Source organism: Corylus avellana, chromosome 2 (assembly GCF_965113065.1).
Source record: "Corylus avellana chromosome 2, dhCorAvel1.hap1.2, whole genome shotgun sequence".
Classification (NCBI taxonomy): domain Eukaryota; kingdom Viridiplantae; phylum Streptophyta; class Magnoliopsida; order Fagales; family Betulaceae; genus Corylus; species Corylus avellana.
The window spans coordinates 46,054,928-46,073,316 of record NC_142491.1 but is presented as its reverse complement, the minus strand read 5'-3'; the positions used below and the strand labels follow the sequence as shown (position 1 = coordinate 46,073,316).

The window sequence follows — 18,389 nt, the reverse complement described above, 5'->3', positions numbered from 1 at the left end:
AAAGCTCCAAACACGCCCCTAAACACGGGCACAGGCCTTATAATTTTGCCTTGTCGTGCTAGGCTTCCTGAAGCGAAAGAGAAGAGAGAAAGAGAAAGGTAAGGCGATAATGGGTGGAGAAGGGCAGATCTTGAAGAGAATTCCACGCATTAAATTCCCACAAAGACACCCAAAATCCTCAGCTTCAGGTTCTCTCTCTCCCTCTCTCTTTATATTTTCTTTCATTCTTTCCTTTGCTTCTTGTGAATTTTGTTGTTATGACTTACATTTGCACACATATGATGATTGATTCGTATACTTCCTACAATCCTACTTAAATGGCAGTTTAAGAAAGAAATACTGGGATAGAAAGTTTGGTTCAAATTATAATTAAAGATGCTTTATACTTTGATTGACTCAGGGTTTGTGCATCTTTATTATGTTGTTTTGTCAAAACGGAGTACTGGGTCATTCTTGTTTTATTTCGAACTGTACCATATGGAAACTTTTGTAATTATCAAATTCAGATTGGCTAATTTATGGTCCAATTATATATTCATGAGCTATTGAGATGGATGAGCAGTTTGCCTTCAAGAGTAACAAAGGAGCATGAGTCTGTTTTGAGAAGTAAATGATGGCGTTGTTCAGAAATGTTATGCTATATTGATTGATGTGGCGGCAGCTGTACTTGTTAGGTCTTCTGAATTCAAGTGGGGCATTGCAAGGACAAGGGGACCCAAAGGTCATGGTTTGGGAAGGGAAAATTGCAGAAGAGCAAAATGATATCATGGAGCAGAGAGGATTCTGCAGCCATTACGGAACAGTATGATTCATGAAGGATTTAGTCAAGTTAAAATATAGTAATGAAAAGTTGGAGGAAGCAGTATTCTGGGACAATGTAAAGGAATGTAGGCTTCTGTGGTTCTCATATGAGTAATGAGGAACAGTGATACCTTAGTGAGTGGTGTGGAGCTCAGATTGTAGAATATGGATGCTGCTGACAAAAAGGGTGGGCTAAACACATAGAGTTTATAAAAAATAGAAGTGTTGGTGGCTTTACAGAAGTTGTGAGCTTATTTAAGTGATATGAATCTTGCAGAACAAAAAGGTAGCGAAAAAGAAAGCATATAACGGAGCAGAAAAGGCAATGAAGCTGATACCAATGAAAGCAATGGGGTCTTTTCACTGCATTGATCTAGTAAGGTGTTATTCAAGTTGCATCCTAGACTTGTGGGAAATAAATAGGTTAAGATATATGTGCAAAAGTTCAGTTTCATGTGGTATAGCATGCCATTTATTATGATACACCATGAGTAGATTTGAGTAGTCTACTGATCAACGTCTTGCCTTTGTGATGACAAGTTAGTCTTGGTACGAATAGAGGATGAGGTGGGGAAAGATCGATAAGATTGTTGGGTTGGTTGTGTATTTCTTTATGAAAAATATGACATTAGCATGGACAATATGGCTGCACTTGTATGGACTGGCACGTATATGACTATGTGGGTTCCACTGCGTCCTTTCCTTTTTCAGATTGTAGTCTTGATATGTTGCAAAAAAAAAATTAGGAACTCATGTCACTTGACTTGCAGTTTCAAGAGTGGGTTCATACTGGCTCCATACATTTTGATAAATGATATAATTCATGCATTTCTCAGGGAATGGCTTCATGATTAATGCGCATATAGCAAATTGGATAGTGTTGATGTTCTTGTCTGAACAAGCAAAGCTATATTTGATTGTGTGAAGCTTTGAGCAGTGATTTGAAACTTTTCTACTTATTAACTGATATATGTTAGTAATCCTAGTGAGGAAACACCTTGGTCACTTTCTTCTGTTCATTGATGTATTCTTGGTCTCACTCTTTGTTCACATGCCAAGAGAGAGTAACTAACCACAAACTTAATTGTGTGGTAAACCATGTCCCTGCACCACCATTCTTTTTGGTTACACTTGTAGAAGCATTATTGCATTTACTTCTATCAATCTTAAGTACAGATTTGCTTTGTAGCTTTGCCAATTTGTTTCTTAGTGTGTTTAAAAGAAATTTATTTAAAAAGTGCCTTAAGTTTCCATGAACAGGTTCTACATCTCAAGCTCAACATGCATCAACAAATAGGGACACTCATAATATTACCCTTTTAAGGTCAGATGTTCCAGCATCACCCGCAAATACCGCTGTCGGGGGCCAAGCTTCTCTTCAGCCAAAACGAACACCAGTCTCAGACAAGGAGATAGAGGCCGTACTGGTGAGCATAAATACTATCTGCAGTGGCCAAATGTTATCTGCAGGGTATCAAAATTCAGATAGATAATATATGCTGCGAAACACTTCAACTAGATACTCCATTGATTTTGTTATCCTCCTATCACCTTTTGCAGTTGGGCGGATGCATCTGATCTGGCCAAGAATTAGTACCATGGAAGCACTAATGTGATCAAGACTTCGACCTGCTGTTTATCATTTTGCTAAATAATCAAACTGCAAGTACTCTGTTGTCGTATTATATATGTCAACGAGTTGGAAGTGTTAAGGACTTTTGAGGGAAGGACAGAACGACCTGCTGTGATCTGTCGAAATTTATGGATACATATGATTTCCTTGAAATAAAATGTCTGTCTCATGAAACCTTTCAGAGTTTGATTGGTATTTCACCTCTAGTTCTTTGGTTAAGGCCAACTAATCACAATACAGGAATTGTTCGCAAAGTACATGTAATGGTGTTACATAATTAATTTTTTTCCCCATTTTTTATCCTTTTCTTTGGCCTTGTGATTCTCATCCTTGCATTCAATCCACAAAATTAAGGCCCCGTTTGGTTCGCGGATTAGACCCTTGGATTGGACTAGCTAACACTAGGTATAGCTAGTCCTTTGTTTGGTAACACTCTATTCCTGGGAATAGCTATTCCCATGGGATTACTAATCCTATATACACGGGGTTAGCTAAGCCACTAAAAAACGAGTGGCTTAGCTAATCCTTTCCTGTGGGATTAAAATTATCGTGTAAATTGCCCACAAAAACCCCACCCTTCTAGCACCCACATCTCTTAAGGAGACTCTGCAAAACGATCTCCATCTCTCAAAGAGCAATGATCTCTCTTCTCTGCGCAAGCGATCTCTCTCCCCTTCTCTTCTCTTCGATTTCTCTTCTTTGTTTCTTGGTTATTTCATTCTCTCTCTATTTCTTGGATTTTTTTTTCTCTGTAATGTTTCTCTGTTTTTTTTTTTTTTTTTTTTTTTTTTCTTTTGATTCTCTGTATCGTTTCTCTTTGATTCTGTTTAGGCTTTTTTAAAAAAAAAATAAATAATTTTTTTTTTTTTTTTAATTCTGTTTCTCCATCTCTCTTTCTCTATATTTTCTCAGTTTGATTTTTAATTCAATTATATATATATATATATATATATATATATATATATATAGATATAACCTATGTTCAAGCGTACAACCTGTGTTCAAGCGTATATATATATACACACACACGCTTGAACACAGGTTATTCATACCGAATAACGTGTGTTCAAGCGTATGTGTGTGTATATATATGTACCCAAAACGTTTATGAGTTTTTTTTATTTTTCTTCTGTTTTTTTATTTCTTTTGATTCTCTGTATCGTTTCTCTTTGATTCTGTTTAGGGTTTTTTTTTTTTTTTTTTTTATTCTGTTTCTCCATTCTCTGTATCGTTTCTCTTTGATTCTGTTTAGGGTTTATTTTTTTTTTTATTCTGTTTCTCCATCTCTCTTTCTCTATACTTTCTCAGTGTGATTTTTAATTTATATATATATATATATATATATATATATATAATTGAATTAAAAATCACATTGATATATATACACACACACTTGAACACAGGTTATTCATACCTGTTCAAGCGTGTATATATATATAAAATTATATATACATGACATAACTAAAAAAAAAAAAATTATAGTAAAATTGTTTATGTTTCAAAAAAAAAAAAAAAAAATGAAAATCCTTAATAATATAAATTGTATTTATATTATAAGGGTATTTTAGGAAATAAGATCACAATACAATTCCATTCACCAACATATTGCACTGTACCAAACGAAGGAATAGGATTAGGTAGTTTATTCCAGCGTTACAACCAAACAAAAGAATAGGATTAGTTAATCTATTCCCAGTGTAGCTAATCTCAGTGGTAGCTAATCCTTTTCCAATGGACTAGACAATTCGCGAACCAAACGAGGCCTAAGGGATAAGCACCATCCTTGGTTATATGATCATAAAACCCACTCAGATAATGTAGGGGAAGAAATTAATTACTGGATCCTAAACAACAACTCAAGAAAATATCAATTCAAAAGATTTCGTAACTATTGTATAATTCAAGCATGCTTGGCAACCTCGAAAGTTCATTCCAATACAATATCAAAAATTTCCAATATATAATTCTTAAAAAATAAATTATGAAACAAAACTGTACATTATTCCTTAATAAACAACCACATGAGCTAATCCTTTTAAACAATACGGGGAGTATAAACTATAAACATTATTAATGAAGAAATTGAACACTATACCCAGCCCAATTCAAGCTACCACTGGCTTCTGCAAAATCATACCACGGAAACCACTTTTTCCTCCTGCAAAACCTTTCAAGAGTCCCTTGGCCTCGAGTCCAGAAAGACCAATTTAGAGTCCCTTGGCATCGCTCGTTGGTTTGTACTTGAGAAAGACCAATTTAGGAATAGTTTTTCTGTATTTCTTTTCTTTTGAATACTGTATGGGAAAGAAAATTGGAGGTCACCTATGTCATTACTGTGTGTTTGCTGCTGCCCTGGTGCCTCTTGGTAAGGTCATGATGCCTCTTGATAAGGTTTTCCTTGATCCCAGGGCTAACAGCAAGGTCTTTTTCTTCTCTTATAAGATATTTGTCAACCTGTGCAGCAGCTTGCCGGCCTTCAGAGATTGCCCATACCACCAGCGACTGGCCACGCCGGCAATCCCCAGCTGCAAAGACCCCATCCACACTGGTTGAGAAACGACCATACTCTGCCTTGAAGTTTGATCGATTGTCTCGTTCCACTCCCAGCTTCTCTGCCACCGTCTGGAAAAACAAAGAGCGGAATACCAGTGAGCAACTCTCTTTTAACAAACCATGTAATTCCAGTTATAAATGTAACCTAAGATAACTTGGAACAACATTTGATTAGTCAAAGTGTTTTCTAATTAAAGTTCACCAATATATGCTTTCAACTTGGTCATTGGTTTCATTCTAAAAGGGAACCACGAGGGAACAAAAAAGTAAAGAAACTAACCGACTCAGGGCCAAGGAAACCCATGGCTAGTAGGACAAGGTCAGCCTCAATGATCTCCTCAGAGCCCTCAACTTCCTCATACTGAAACTTTCCACTAGCATCCTTCTCCCAGCGGACACGTATAACTTCCAGTCCTTTCAATGCTCCATTCTCATCTCCCACAAACCGCTTAGTCAATACCTCATAAGATCTTGGGTCTTTTCCAAACTTGGAAGAAGCTTCCTGATGCCCGTAGTCTACACGGAATACACGAGGCCACTGCAATCCCAAAATAAAAGGAACTAATTACATAAGCATCTACAAGTACAACTGACAAATCTCTTGCAAATTTTGTTTACTGCACATAAAAGAGATGGTTGAGCAAATATTGCATGGAAAAAGGAAAATCAAACAAATTTGACGACTCAAGGCAAACCAAGAAACAAGCAGTTCTCAATTAATGGTTGTAATACAGGACAATTGGAAACTAGAGGAATAATGTTCAACATTAACGTGAATCACAAAGGAGACATTGGGAAGAAAGAAAGTCAAAACCTGTGGCCAGGGGTTGCCTGGTGCCCTAGTTTGCGGTGGTTGGGGGAGAAGCTCCAAATTTACGACACTACTACAGCCATGCCGAATAGATGTCCCTATGCAGTCAGTGCCAGTGTCACCTCCACCAATGACCACAACTTTCTTTCCCTTGGCAGAAATGTAGTTACCATCCTGGAGATTGCTATCAAGCAAGCTTTTAGTGTTTGCATGAAGAAACTCCATAGCAAAATGGACTCCTGATAGCTCCCGTCCAGGTACAGGAAGGTCCCTGCACCAAAAAAAATACTAGCAACTTTAAACATGCTCTACAACAAGTTGTATAGCAAAACAAATTTCTGGTGGATACACAAGATCAGAAGACAAATCAATAATCTCTATCTTTCCACCTGGCTATGAATTACCTTGGTTTTGTGGCTCCTACAGCCAAAACAACAGCATCATTCTCTTCTCGGAGCCGATCAAGAGAGTATAAGGGATCAGTTCCAACACTAGCATTAACCACAAAATTGACACCTTCTTGGGCCATAAGGTTCACCCTCCGTAGAACTACATCCACTTTGTCAGTCTTCATGTTTGGAACACCATACATCATAAGCCCTCCAATTCTGTCAGCACGCTCATACACGGTCACCATGTGACCTATTCTGTTTAGCTGATCAGCAGCAGCCAATCCAGCTGGTCCACTTCCAACAATCGCTACTCTTTTCCTGCAACCATAAACATTATATTATATTCATGTTATGGAAGTAAGGCACTTCTCCCTATAAAATCTCGCTTCAAAAAGTAGGATTATTTTGACTGGGTAGTACAACAGAAAGTAATTGTCTCAGCCAACAATTTAACAAAGGAAAACCATATCAAACAGAGCACCAGTCAAGACATACCCTGTTCTCTTGAGGGGAGGTCGTGGTACCATCCATCCCTCCTCAAACGCCTTGTCTATAATGGCACACTCAATGCTCTTGATAGATACAGGATTCTCAATAATGCCCAGAACACAAGAACCTTCACAAGGTGCAGGACACACTCTGCCAGTGAACTCCGGGAAGTTATTTGTCTCGAGGAGCCGGTCTAATGCCTCACGCCACCTATTTTGGTACACTAACTCATTAAATTCAGGTATTTTGTTTCCAAGAGGACATCCAGAATTCTCCTGCAAATGTAAAAACGGAGATTTAAATGAGAAAATTATAGTGAACGTTCAAGTTTAGAAAAAAAATATAGCTACAAATGGTTTTTAAAAAGGTGAAATCAAAGACCAACTCTTACCTGATGGCAGAAAGGAGTACCACAGTCCATGCATCGTGCGGACTGAGTCTTTAAAAGTGGGCCAGGTTTTGATTCCTCCATAACTTCCTCCCAGTCATTCATCCGAACACTAGGATCCCTGTATTGAACACCTTCACGCTCATAAGAAACGAAACCTCGATGTTTAACAGCATCAGTAACCTGAGTAGGCCTCTTCAATGATTTAGCCTCTTCTACCTTCTGCAAATATCAAAAACCCACATCAGTCACAATTTATACGACTATCCGAATCACCAGTTACCAGCATGCTGGTATTGCCACCCCGAATCTCCTCACCACCCCCACCAAATGAAAGTAGGGCAAATAAAAGTGGAAATGAGACTCTAAAGATTAATGAAAAGCCAAGAAATTGTAGCAGTGCATTCAACAAATAATGAATTTCGAAAGGTGAACTAGAAAACTAAACCTACCTGAAAAATAAAGTGGTTGAAAACTAAAGTAGAGAAGAAAACTCAATGTAAGGTGACTTTGAAGTCGAACTCTATGGCCAAGAAATCAATATGGAGAGCTAAGGACTCAACTTCTAAACTACAAGCCTCACCCTTCCACAATTTTTGTACCACAATATTATACCATTAATACTACATGAGAATTAATAAGTAGGAGAGAGAATGAGGGGGGAGGCAGGGAGGCTGCGATATTCCCAGGTAAAAAAACTAATGCTGATTACAATCAAAATGGAATTACCTGATTGGATTTCTCATTCAAAGATGCAGCTGCTAACTTCTTAAGCTGTTCAAAAGCATCTTTTTCCATTAGTTCTGCCTCATCTTGTTCCTTAGCAGCATGTTCCACAGCCTCCTTGGAGGCTCCCTCTACTTTCAAGCTTGCAAGAACCCGTTTATACTCCCTGGGTATAACTTTAATGAATTTAGGCAGAAGATTCTCAAAGTTAGCAAGAACTTCTTTGGCTAGCTGGCTGTTTGTGTGACGCTGATGTTGCTGAACCATGATTCTAAGAGTCATCACGTCCTCTTCTTCTTCAACTTTATCAAGATCTACGAGCTCAGGATTGCACCGAGATTGGAATTTTCCTTCCACATCAAGAACATAAGCAATACCACCACTCATACCTGCAGCAAAATTCCTGCCAGTTTTTCCAAGCACAACAACAGTCCCACCAGTCATGTACTCGCATCCATGATCACCAACACCTTCCACAACTGCCTTAGCTCCTGAATTCCGTACGCAGAATCTTTCTGCTGCCATCCCATTGAAGTATGCCTCCCCACTCGTTGCCCCATAGAGAGCCACGTTACCTATTACAATGTTTTCTTTCGGATCAAATTTGCTTTCCTTTGGAGGATAAACTACAATCTTGCCACCCGATAACCCTTTACCAACATAGTCGTTGCTGTCACCTTCAAGCTCAAGCGTGATTCCGGGGCAGAGGAACGCTCCGAGGCTCTGACCTGCACTTCCACTGAATTTGATATGGATGCTGTCCGAAGGAAGCCCTGCCATTTGATAGTGCTTAGTCACTTCATGGCTAAGCATAGTTCCAACAGCACGGTTCTCATTGCAGATTGGCATTTCAATGTATACGGGAAGACCCTTTTCTAATGCAGCTTTGGAAAGTGGAATAAGTTTTTGGTCCAATGCAATGTCCAAGCCATGATCCTGTTTCTGGACACAGTACTGTGCAGCTTCAGGCCGAAGTTCCGCAGCAGGTCTAAGTAATAGGGAGAGATCAATATTCTCCAGCTTCTCGTTGTTTCTAGTCACTTCTTTATCCACTTCAAGCATATCAGAACGGCCAACCATCTCATTTACAGTTCGAAATCCAAGCTGTGACATAATTTCCCTCATTTCTTCTGCTACCATGAAGAAAAAGTTTATAACATGTTCTGGTTCCCCAGCAAACTTCTCTCGAAGTACTGGATCTTGAGTAGCAATGCCAACAGGACAGGTATTTTTGTGGCACTTCCGCATCATGATGCAACCAAGAGTTATGAGAGGTGCTGTGCTGAAGCCAAACTCTTCCGCACCAAGAAGGGCTGCTATGGCCACATCTCTTCCAGTTTTCAGTTGACCATCTGTCTGGAGAACCGTTCGGCCACGAAGGTCATTAGCAACCAATGTCTGGTGAGTCTCTGCTAAACCGAGTTCCCATGGTAGCCCAGCATTCTTAATTCCAGTCCATCTAGAGGCCCCTGTACCTCCATCATGACCAGAGATCAAGACATGGTCAGCATGCCCCTTGACTACTCCACTAGCAACTACTCCCACACCAGCTTCAGATACCAACTTCACACTAATTCGAGCAGCAGGGTTCGAGTTCTATAAATAAATAAATAAGGTATCACATGGTCTACAACTCAATTTGTGACTTACGATTAATCAAATTGCAATTCCCATTTGCCCCATACAAAGCATAGTCAAACATCACTCACAAAAAAAAAATGAGACGCATACATACCTTAAGATCATGAATTAACTGGGCAAGGTCTTCGATTGAATATATATCATGATGGGGTGGTGGACTAATAAGTCCCACCCCTGCAGTAGAATTCCTGGTGACCGCAATTTCTCCTACAACTTTGTGGCCAGGAAGTTCACCTCCTTCACCAGGCTTGGCCCCCTGAGCAATGATGAATACCAGAGTTAAAACAAAATCAGTTACAGATTTAACCTCACCAAATGTCAAAGGTAGGTATCAATTAAAGATGCAAAGGCACCTGAAGGTGCTTTGCAGACACAGCATCATCTACCATGAAACAAGAGGAACCTCTGTTCCAATAGGAAGATAGGGCCAAATAGTAACATATGAAAATGAAAAGATGTAATCAAAGGAAGTCCAAATGTAAAATATCCAAAAAGATACCTGAGCCATTTTTATCTGTAATTCATCGGCATTGGTAAGGTAATAACTTGAAACTCCGAACCTCCCACTTGCAACCTGCTTAATTGCGCTTCTTTTTGGGTTCTTTGAACCATCTGGAAGAGGCTCCATACGAGATGGTTGCTCACCTCCCTCACCTTCAACAGAAATCAAAATAAGAATCAATGATTTGAAAATATTGTTATGATAATCAACAGTTAACCTTTCATGTGTAGTAACTGAACCGAGGGAGAAAAGAAATCCTTCAAAGCTGTAGAAATAAACTAAACAATATACTAAAAAACTGACTAAAAAGTTGTTTAGAAGATATATAAAAGATAACAGCAAAGGATGACAAAAAAGGAACAATTCCTTAAGTTAGCTTTAATTTTAAAAAGTAAATCCCCATCATAAGTTTGGTATTAACTTTTCTTTTTTAGAACAGAAATTTCCACAAACTGGGTTGTAGGAGTTCCTACAATCCAACCTCTAAATAGTGAGATCGATCCTTTGCCATGTGAGGAGGACATACTTCTTATTAATGCTATTAAAAAGGCATGATTAATGCTTAACAATGCTTCTCACATGCTTTAATAGCTTTAATAACATGTGCTTCTCACATGCTAAGGGACACATGTCATTTTTTCAAAGGCTAAATTGAAAGATCTCCTACAACCTAGTTTGTAGGTTGTAGGAAATTTCTGTCATTCTTAAAATAAGAAAATTCATGTGCAAGAAATTCTTACATTTAACTAAAGAAAATGCCTAGAAAGATTCTCAATAAGTAAGCCGTGCAAAAGTAATCAAAATCCTAATTCAAATACATTTACCTAACGGCTGTATAAGTTGCATGGTACTAGACAAATAAAACCAAGATGAAGTCTCTAAAGGGAGACAAGCAAACCTGTATTTGATTTTCCTCCAATTTTATTCATAGCAATAGCCAATGTTGTGTGGGCCTCCAACGATATCGATCCATAACTCATGGCCCCAGTACAGAACCGTTTGACAATCTCACTGGCAGGTTCCACTTCATCCAAAGGAACTTTCGCCTCTGCCTCTTTAAATTTCAATAGGCCCCGTAAATTGCAGGCTTTATTCAATTGATGAATAAGCTTGGAGTATTCTTTGTAGGCAGCAACACTGTTGGTTCGGGCAGCCTCCTGCAACTTGGATATAGCAAGGGGATCATTCAGGTGAATCTCACCACCTTTCCTCCAATGATAATCACCTGGGTTTGGCAGTGCTACAGCTTCTGCACTTTTGGGAGGAAAAGCCCGAGAGGGAAACGCCAACTCATGCAGATGAAATGCATCACGAGCAAGCATCTCAAATGTTGCACCCTCAACTCTACTTGGAGTTCCAGCAAAGCACCTCTCAATCACCTCTGAAGAAAGACCCAGAGCTTCAAAAATCTGAGCACCCTTGTAAGAGGCCAAAGTTGATATCCCCATCTTGGCAAGAACCTTCATCATTCCATAGCTGGTTGCTTTGAAGTACGTTTTGACCAGCTCTTCCTTTGAGTGGAACTCACCACTTGATTTTGGTGGGATCTTTCCATCAACTTGCAGTCTCCAAATGGCTTCTATAGCCAAGTATGGGCATATAGCATCTGCACCAAACCCAACAAGCGTACAGAAATGGTGCACTTCACGTGGTTCAGCAGTTTCAACTATCAACCCAACTTGGGTGCGCTCAAGCTTTTTAACGAGATATTGATGAACCGCACCAACAGCCAAGAGGGAGCTTACCGCAACACGCTTAGGCGAGAAAGCTACACATCCAAAGAATGAAAAATAAATCAGTCAATAACTCAACAGAACATTATATTAGATGGTTTTCCATTCCAGTAAAAAGCTACAGATCCAAAGAATGAAAAATAAATCAGTCAATAACTCAACAAAACATTATATTAGATGGTTTTCCATTCCATTTACTGCAATTACGATACCTCTATCAGAAAGCACAAGTAACGTACAACCCTCCTTAATTGCATCATGTGCTTCAGCACAAAGCCTATCCAAGGTCTCCTCCAATCCCTTGCTACCTCTGTCTTTAGAATAAGTTATGTCTAGAACTTTGCTTCGCCAACCTCTATAATTCATCTTTTTTATTGCTTCTGTTTCTTTGATGGATAAAAGAGGACCTTTCAGTGAAAGACGATGACATTGTTCTTCAGTGGTTTCTGTCAGGTCACCCTCCGGACCAATCATACATTCCATGGAGGTGACTATCTTCTCCCGAATAGGATCAATTGGAGGGTTTGTTACTTGGGCAAACATTTGCTTGAAGTACTCAAAAGTGAGCTTTTCTCTGTTAGACATTACAGCCAACGGAGTGTCGTTTCCCATAGAACCAAGAGCCTCCACACCATCTTTTGCCATAGGAAGCAACAACATTTCCAAGGCTTCAACAGTGTAACTGCATAGGGAAGCCAGACATTGAAAATGATTCCCTGTAAAATGCAAAAATCAAGAAAGCAATAGCAAATGCAGTACAGAGAAATACATACCCAAAAGCTTTCAATGGAGCCAATAAACCATGAATGCCCACGTTTTCCATGTTGTCATCATCACTAGATGCCTAAAAGTTGCAAAATAAATTTAACCAAAATGAGAATTCCCCACCAAGGAAAGTCAAAGACAACAGTGACCTCATACTTACTGGAATCACTCCCGCAAGGGGAGGAGGGACCCTTTCCGATTCACGAACAGAGTCAACTATGTCCTTGAGTTCAATTTTTTGCCTTTTAAGCCACTCGCCATAAGGCCTCGCCAGTGAGTATTGCTGCTTCAGGGCTTCATCATCGACCACAATATGATTTTCAAAATCAACCAAAAGCATCATGCCAGGGTTTAGTCTTCCTTTCCTATACACATCTTCAGGTGGAATGTCTACTACGCCAACTTCACTGGCCATTATAACTCGTCCACTGTGGGTGATGTAGAAACGACCGGGCCGCAACCCATTGCGATCCAAAGTTGCTCCCAGATAGCGGCCATCAGTAACTACAAATGATTTTACACAAATACAAAGCTAAAAGATTAGATGACGTATAAATCAAGCCATTGGAGTCAGTAAAAAATTTAAAATTATTACATGATATAAGAGCTGGCCCATCCCATGGCTCCATTAGAGCAGAGAAGTATTCATATAGCGCCTTTCGATTAGGATCCATATTCTTGTCATTTTGCCATGCTTCAGGAATCATCATCATCATAGCTTCAGGGAGGCTTCTACCAGCTCGAACAAGAAGCTCAAGGACACCATCGAAAGCTCCTGTAGAGGAAAAAATCACATAAAGACGAGTCAGAATATAATAAGATCATGTGCAGAACTTTGTAATGCATCTCACATTAAACCTTCACAACTTCACTGGTTAAAGAAAGTAGATTTTATTTCATGCAAGAATTTCTGTATACCTACAGATATATGCAAGATCTAAGTTAAAAGTGACCTGAATCAGATGAACTGCCATCCACAAATGGTAGAAGCTTCTTCAACTCATTCTCTGAGAGGCCAAGCTCGTTACACTTTAATAGACCCTCCCGTGCCTTCATCCTGAGTAAAATGAAAAATGTGTCAGCCTATACGTTCTCATCATTCTGATAGCAAGCTTTGATAAGACTCTGTCCCAACATTTTAATGCCATTTTTCACTTCCCTACATTTTAATAAATTTGTGAATTGATAAAATGCACAAGCAGGTGTTTGGCAAGTAAGGTTGTAGAGACATCTAGACCAAGGTTGTGGTGTCATAAACAAACTCAATCTCTTTAGCAAGTGGATTCTCAAAGATTCTTTATTTATTCCTTGTCACCAACAGTGAGTTGCAGATGCTGTCGTCCTTACATGAAACAGTATAAACTGACCTTAACAACGACAAATCAATATAAATAACTTTAAAGACTGGAAGTCTGGCCTATGTTCCAGATGTCATTTGTCCTGTTCAAGAAATCACTAACTGAGCAGCGTGAACAGAGAATATATCTTATTAACTGTCATTTATCATAGCAATTCTTGACAAGCAAGCACGTTGGGATAAAAAAGTGGCCTTTACCAAAATGACACACATTCCATGACATTACCAACCTTCACAATGTTACCTAGTGCCAAGCATGGAAAACATCAGTTGCTGTGAGATGATATCACCCTTATTAACTTGAGCCATAAACAATCATTATTGAGAGGAAATCAAGAAATAGTTTAAGTCAAAGGTACGAAGGTAATATATCAATCACATTAACTTATTGAACAAGGTGTGTCCTGTTTTTATGTAAGGACCAATATCAGTTACAGGCTAAAAAATGCAATCCCACTATTTACTTAAGAATACAAAACAACTCTTTTTACTCAATTACATACCAGTTTATGTTGCCTTTAAGTGTGTTGATTTCTCCATTGTGGCCCAAGATACGCATAGGTTGAGCACGATCCCAGCTGGGAAATGTATTCGTTGAGAATCTCGAGTGTATCTGCATCAAAAATCAAAGGAACCGAGCCTGTCATTGGCAATCCCATCTACCATATTCAAGTATAAGAAATTGATGTGGAAACATGTGAAGTTTTGTTTGGGCACTTATATGGCAGCGATACTAAATCTTGGAAACCCTAAGCTAGTTTAACCAATGCAATTTCCTTCCCACCACTCAACTGAAAATTTTCATCCCCAACAACTGATCACAGAGAGCCGCACCAAGTTTCTGCAAACATGATTATCTTGATAATGAAGCTTTCTTACCAACTCACCCAATGCATCTAATCCAGCATCCAAATTCAAACAGTAATCAAGGGAGTGGAAGAACTTAAGAGATCATTCAAACCTCAAATGCCTCAGAAGTCATTCCTCAACCTTGCATCTCTTCAGTTACCGGTTGTTCCCATGCTGTTTGTTGGAGTATAGAGTTAGTGGAGAGAGAAGAAAGGTAATGGATAATATATTTACCAGGGCCATGTAGCTCGTAAACCTTTCATTGCCAATATCTGCATAATAATAATCCTTCAACTGATTTGGCTTTAACTGACCCTTGTAAACAACAGTCCTGCATAAATCAGGTAAAGGAATGACAAATTGCAAAAGGGCAAAGAACCTAGATTATATACTACCTAGCATCTGGAACAGATAATGTGACTTTCAGAACAGCTCACCTTGAGGAAAGAGAACAGATATAGAAGTCCTTAGCACCACCATATTCAAGGTTTAATGCAGCTCTAATGGCAATCATTGAAACCCTCCTCAGTATGTACATCTGCACAAAAAGCAATAGGATAAGGCTATCAAAATGTTCCAACATTAACTACCACAATAAACTAAACCACAAATGATCAAATCCGTTGTTACCTCTGTGTCAAAAAAAAAAAAATTATTTGTTTTGACAGTTAGGATCACGAATCATGCTAATAGTTTTTTAACCTATTAATTTCTCAAAATTAGTTCCTGGTTGAACACTTGCTTTGTTCAAAAAATTAATAGTTAGAAAAACAGCACTATCAATGTGATTAAGTAAACCTTATCCTAACAGCATTGCAAAAGAATCATGCCTTCCCACTTTGAACCTCTATAACCGACTTGTAGAATATCAGAAATTGAATCCTACCTGCCGCTCCAAATCAACTTGTGACTGAGGAGTAGGTGTAAGGAAAACTTGCTCAACCACAGGTTCTGTCTGCAAGGCAGACATGCCCAATCCTGTGTTATCTGTAGGCACAGGTCGCCACCCAAGAACAGTATGCCCAAGAGACTCTGCAACCTTCAAACACAAGCAAACATTTTCTCATCAATGATAGGATAAAAACATGGAAGAATCAAATGAGAAGCCGAGAAAGCAAATAGACCAAATTGATACGCGGGAAAGTATGCAGCAGAAATCACTTCCATTTAAGAAATAAGGGAATCGATCAACAAGTAGGAAGTGAAGAAGCATATTTATATAGGAATAAGGTCCAAATCCTAATATACACTGTAAGCGATACACACAGCAATGAAATCATATATGGATTTATGAATTTCAAGTAACACCAGAAAACAACTGGGATAAAATTTCCAACCAAATATGTTGTAGCCTGGCGTCGCCAGGCACCTAAGAAGTGTTACAGGTGCTACTTCACTAGTAGAAAGTGCAGTAAGCTTCAAGTTGAAGCACTAAATTGTAAGTGTAAGGATCAAACAAATGTAGTTTGAGACTCCAACAGAGTAAATGATTGCATAAGGGTGCGTTTAAAATTGCCTTTGAGCTTTTAAAATAAGTCGTTTTGAAAAAAGTATCAACTTGCCTGCAATTTGAAAATGCATATTTTTCTACTCCACAATTTTTTTAAAATGTACTCCTAAACGTAGAAATGTATAAAATCGCACTCTTAGCAACCCTTGGGCAATCACGAACCACAAACAAATGCAAACAGAGCAAAACTTTCGTTCTCAAAATTACCTTTGTGAACACATTTTTGCTTTCTTCCCTTCTACTCTCCGATTTGGGCAAAAAGAACATGCCAACAGCATATTCCCCTGCTGGTGGAAGCTCAAACCCAAGATCCTTAACAACCTGAGAAATGGCATACCAAAAACAATGAATACAAAGTTTTATACTGCAAATAAAAATGGAAGTAGAAGTAAAAGTTAAAAAATAAATAAAAGGAAAACCAACTAATGCAGAACAGTTACTCCAAATGTTAAATCTTAAAAATTAAAGGTTCTTCAATTTGATTGTTCACAACCATAAGATATTCCTCAGGAATAATTTCAACCTCGAGCTCCGTCTGAGGGATTATTTTCCCTCAAAGAAATAGAAAATGTAAGAAAAAATATTTTTGCACTTTCAGCAAGATAAGAAATATTTCTGGAATTTCCAAAAAAAAAAAAAAACAAAAAAAAAATTCAAAGTGGAAAATGGTTGTGCATCCTCCAGGATGCATAAAAAAACACAACGGGTAAAACCGAGGACGAAAAGGAAATTTCACGTTTATTTTCACAAAGATCTGTCAAAACAAACAGAAACCAACAAAGGTAGAAAAAAAAAATTCCCTGAAAGGAAACTGTTTCTCATTTATATAAAAATTAGAACGACAAAATACAATTAAAAAAAAAAAAAAAACAAACCTCCTCATAGAATTCGTGAGGAAGAGCAACAAGAATTCCGGCTCCATCACCAGTGTTGGCTTCACACCCACAGGCACCTCTGTGTGACATCCGTACCAGCATCTCCAAAGCATCCGAAACCTACCAAAAAAAAAAAAAACCGTAAACAATAACGCTCGCCTCAGAACACTCACAAACACGCACCCTCAAATCCAAATACCCAATAAACACACCAACATCAAATTAAAAAACACATACGTCATACGTGCACATAAAAAAATACGGCAAAGACTTCCAGAAAATCAAAGTTCAAAAAACCCAAACACACAACCCACATGCATAAGATCAAAGTACACAGAGCAAATATACATACGGACGTACATAGATACATGTAAGTATACATATTGCGCACAAATAACACACATAAAATTGATTGCTAAAAGCACAATACACCCATAGATTCAAAGATTTTAAAGAAAATAGATACACATACACATGTACATCCTTGTGTCAAAAAAACTGATAATCTTACCGTTTTACGGCTACTTTCGCCGGATAGCTCTGCAACGAATCCGACCCCACACGAGTCCTTATCAAACGACGGGTCGTAGAGCCCGAGAGGCTTGTCCGGCACCGCGGAGAACGACGAGCGGACCGCGACCCTGAGCTTAGGCGCCCTCCCAGGCCCGTCCGACCTCCAGAACTGGAATCTCTCCGACCCGGAAGCCCGCAATCGGGTCCCCAAAAACCTCTTCTCTATTACATTCACCGACTTCTTCGCCCCCGCCGAGCATCGCGCATTAAACCGGGTTGTCGGAGCTCTCGGAGCCGCATTGAGTTTCGACTGCTGGTTCGAGGACTTGTCCAGCGAAGGCAGAGCGCCGGACGCACCGGTTCGGAGCTGGAGAATCGAACTCGAACTCGCTAACATCTTTGAGAATTCACCGAAAATTCAACAATAGCTAGGTTTCCAAGAATACAGCACACAGAGGACAAATTTTGAACCTACTTATTTTAAGGATATTTGAGCTCCTTTATGTCTCTGACTCGGATCTAGTATTTGACTCCAAATAAGAAACCAAATCTCAAATTACAAACACACTGAGAATGATCCAGAAAAACACAAATCTGAGAAGATTTGTGTTTTCACCAATTTTTACGTGATAGTTTACAGATCTAAACCGTCCGTCTTCTTCAGCTCAGAGTGATTTTCTGGTTCAGAGAATGAAATGAAAATCTGATTGATTTAGGGGAAACACAACACTTGTTGTTTAGGCAGGGAAAAAAAAAAGGAAAAAAATAATAATTACAACAATTTTCTTATATGAATTAACCAACGAGAATCTGATCGTCACGTGCCACAAATCTTGAGGCCAGAGAAAGAG

At 38.8% G+C, this 18,389-nt stretch overlaps 2 protein-coding genes across 4 annotated transcripts; one reads left to right on the top strand and one right to left on the bottom strand.

The window, feature by feature from the left end:
- On the top strand, nucleotides 1-5,050 carry LOC132162274 (uncharacterized). 2 transcript variants are annotated; one of them, XR_015911543.1, is made up of 4 exons: nucleotides 1-188; nucleotides 2,062-2,228; nucleotides 2,362-2,463; nucleotides 4,897-5,050. XR_015911543.1 is itself a non-coding variant. In XM_088513852.1 (3 exons), the coding sequence occupies exons 1-3, from the start codon at nucleotides 110-112 to the stop codon at nucleotides 2,377-2,379; spliced, it is 264 nt and encodes an 87-aa protein (XP_088369978.1). In that variant the 5' UTR covers nucleotides 1-109; the 3' UTR covers nucleotides 2,380-2,608. The 2 variants fall into 2 exon arrangements, 1 of the variants encoding a protein (XP_088369978.1); XM_088513852.1 differs by lacking the exon at nucleotides 4,897-5,050 and having other exon boundaries at nucleotides 2,362-2,608.
- Nucleotides 4,280-18,156, bottom strand: GLT1 (NADH-dependent glutamate synthase 1). Of its 2 annotated transcripts, XM_059572522.2 has the most exons (22): nucleotides 17,537-18,156; nucleotides 17,026-17,145; nucleotides 16,358-16,471; nucleotides 15,527-15,679; nucleotides 15,078-15,178; nucleotides 14,875-14,971; nucleotides 14,295-14,404; nucleotides 13,388-13,491; nucleotides 13,030-13,209; nucleotides 12,595-12,938; nucleotides 12,443-12,513; nucleotides 11,882-12,351; nucleotides 10,835-11,704; nucleotides 9,934-10,088; nucleotides 9,529-9,690; nucleotides 7,797-9,389; nucleotides 7,071-7,289; nucleotides 6,686-6,954; nucleotides 6,203-6,508; nucleotides 5,802-6,069; nucleotides 5,268-5,525; nucleotides 4,280-5,056 (listed from the first exon to the last, which is right to left on the bottom strand). In XM_059572522.2, exons 1-22 carry the CDS (start codon nucleotides 17,933-17,935, stop codon nucleotides 4,757-4,759), a joined length of 6,663 nt encoding a protein of 2,220 aa, XP_059428505.2. In that variant the 5' UTR covers nucleotides 17,936-18,156; the 3' UTR covers nucleotides 4,280-4,756. The 2 variants fall into 2 exon arrangements, with proteins under 2 accessions (XP_059428505.2, XP_059428509.2); XM_059572526.2 differs by lacking the exons at nucleotides 15,078-15,178; nucleotides 15,527-15,679; nucleotides 16,358-16,471; nucleotides 17,026-17,145; nucleotides 17,537-18,156 and adding an exon at nucleotides 14,753-14,814 and having other exon boundaries at nucleotides 14,897-14,949.
- Between the last annotated feature and the right edge of the window lie 233 nt (nucleotides 18,157-18,389).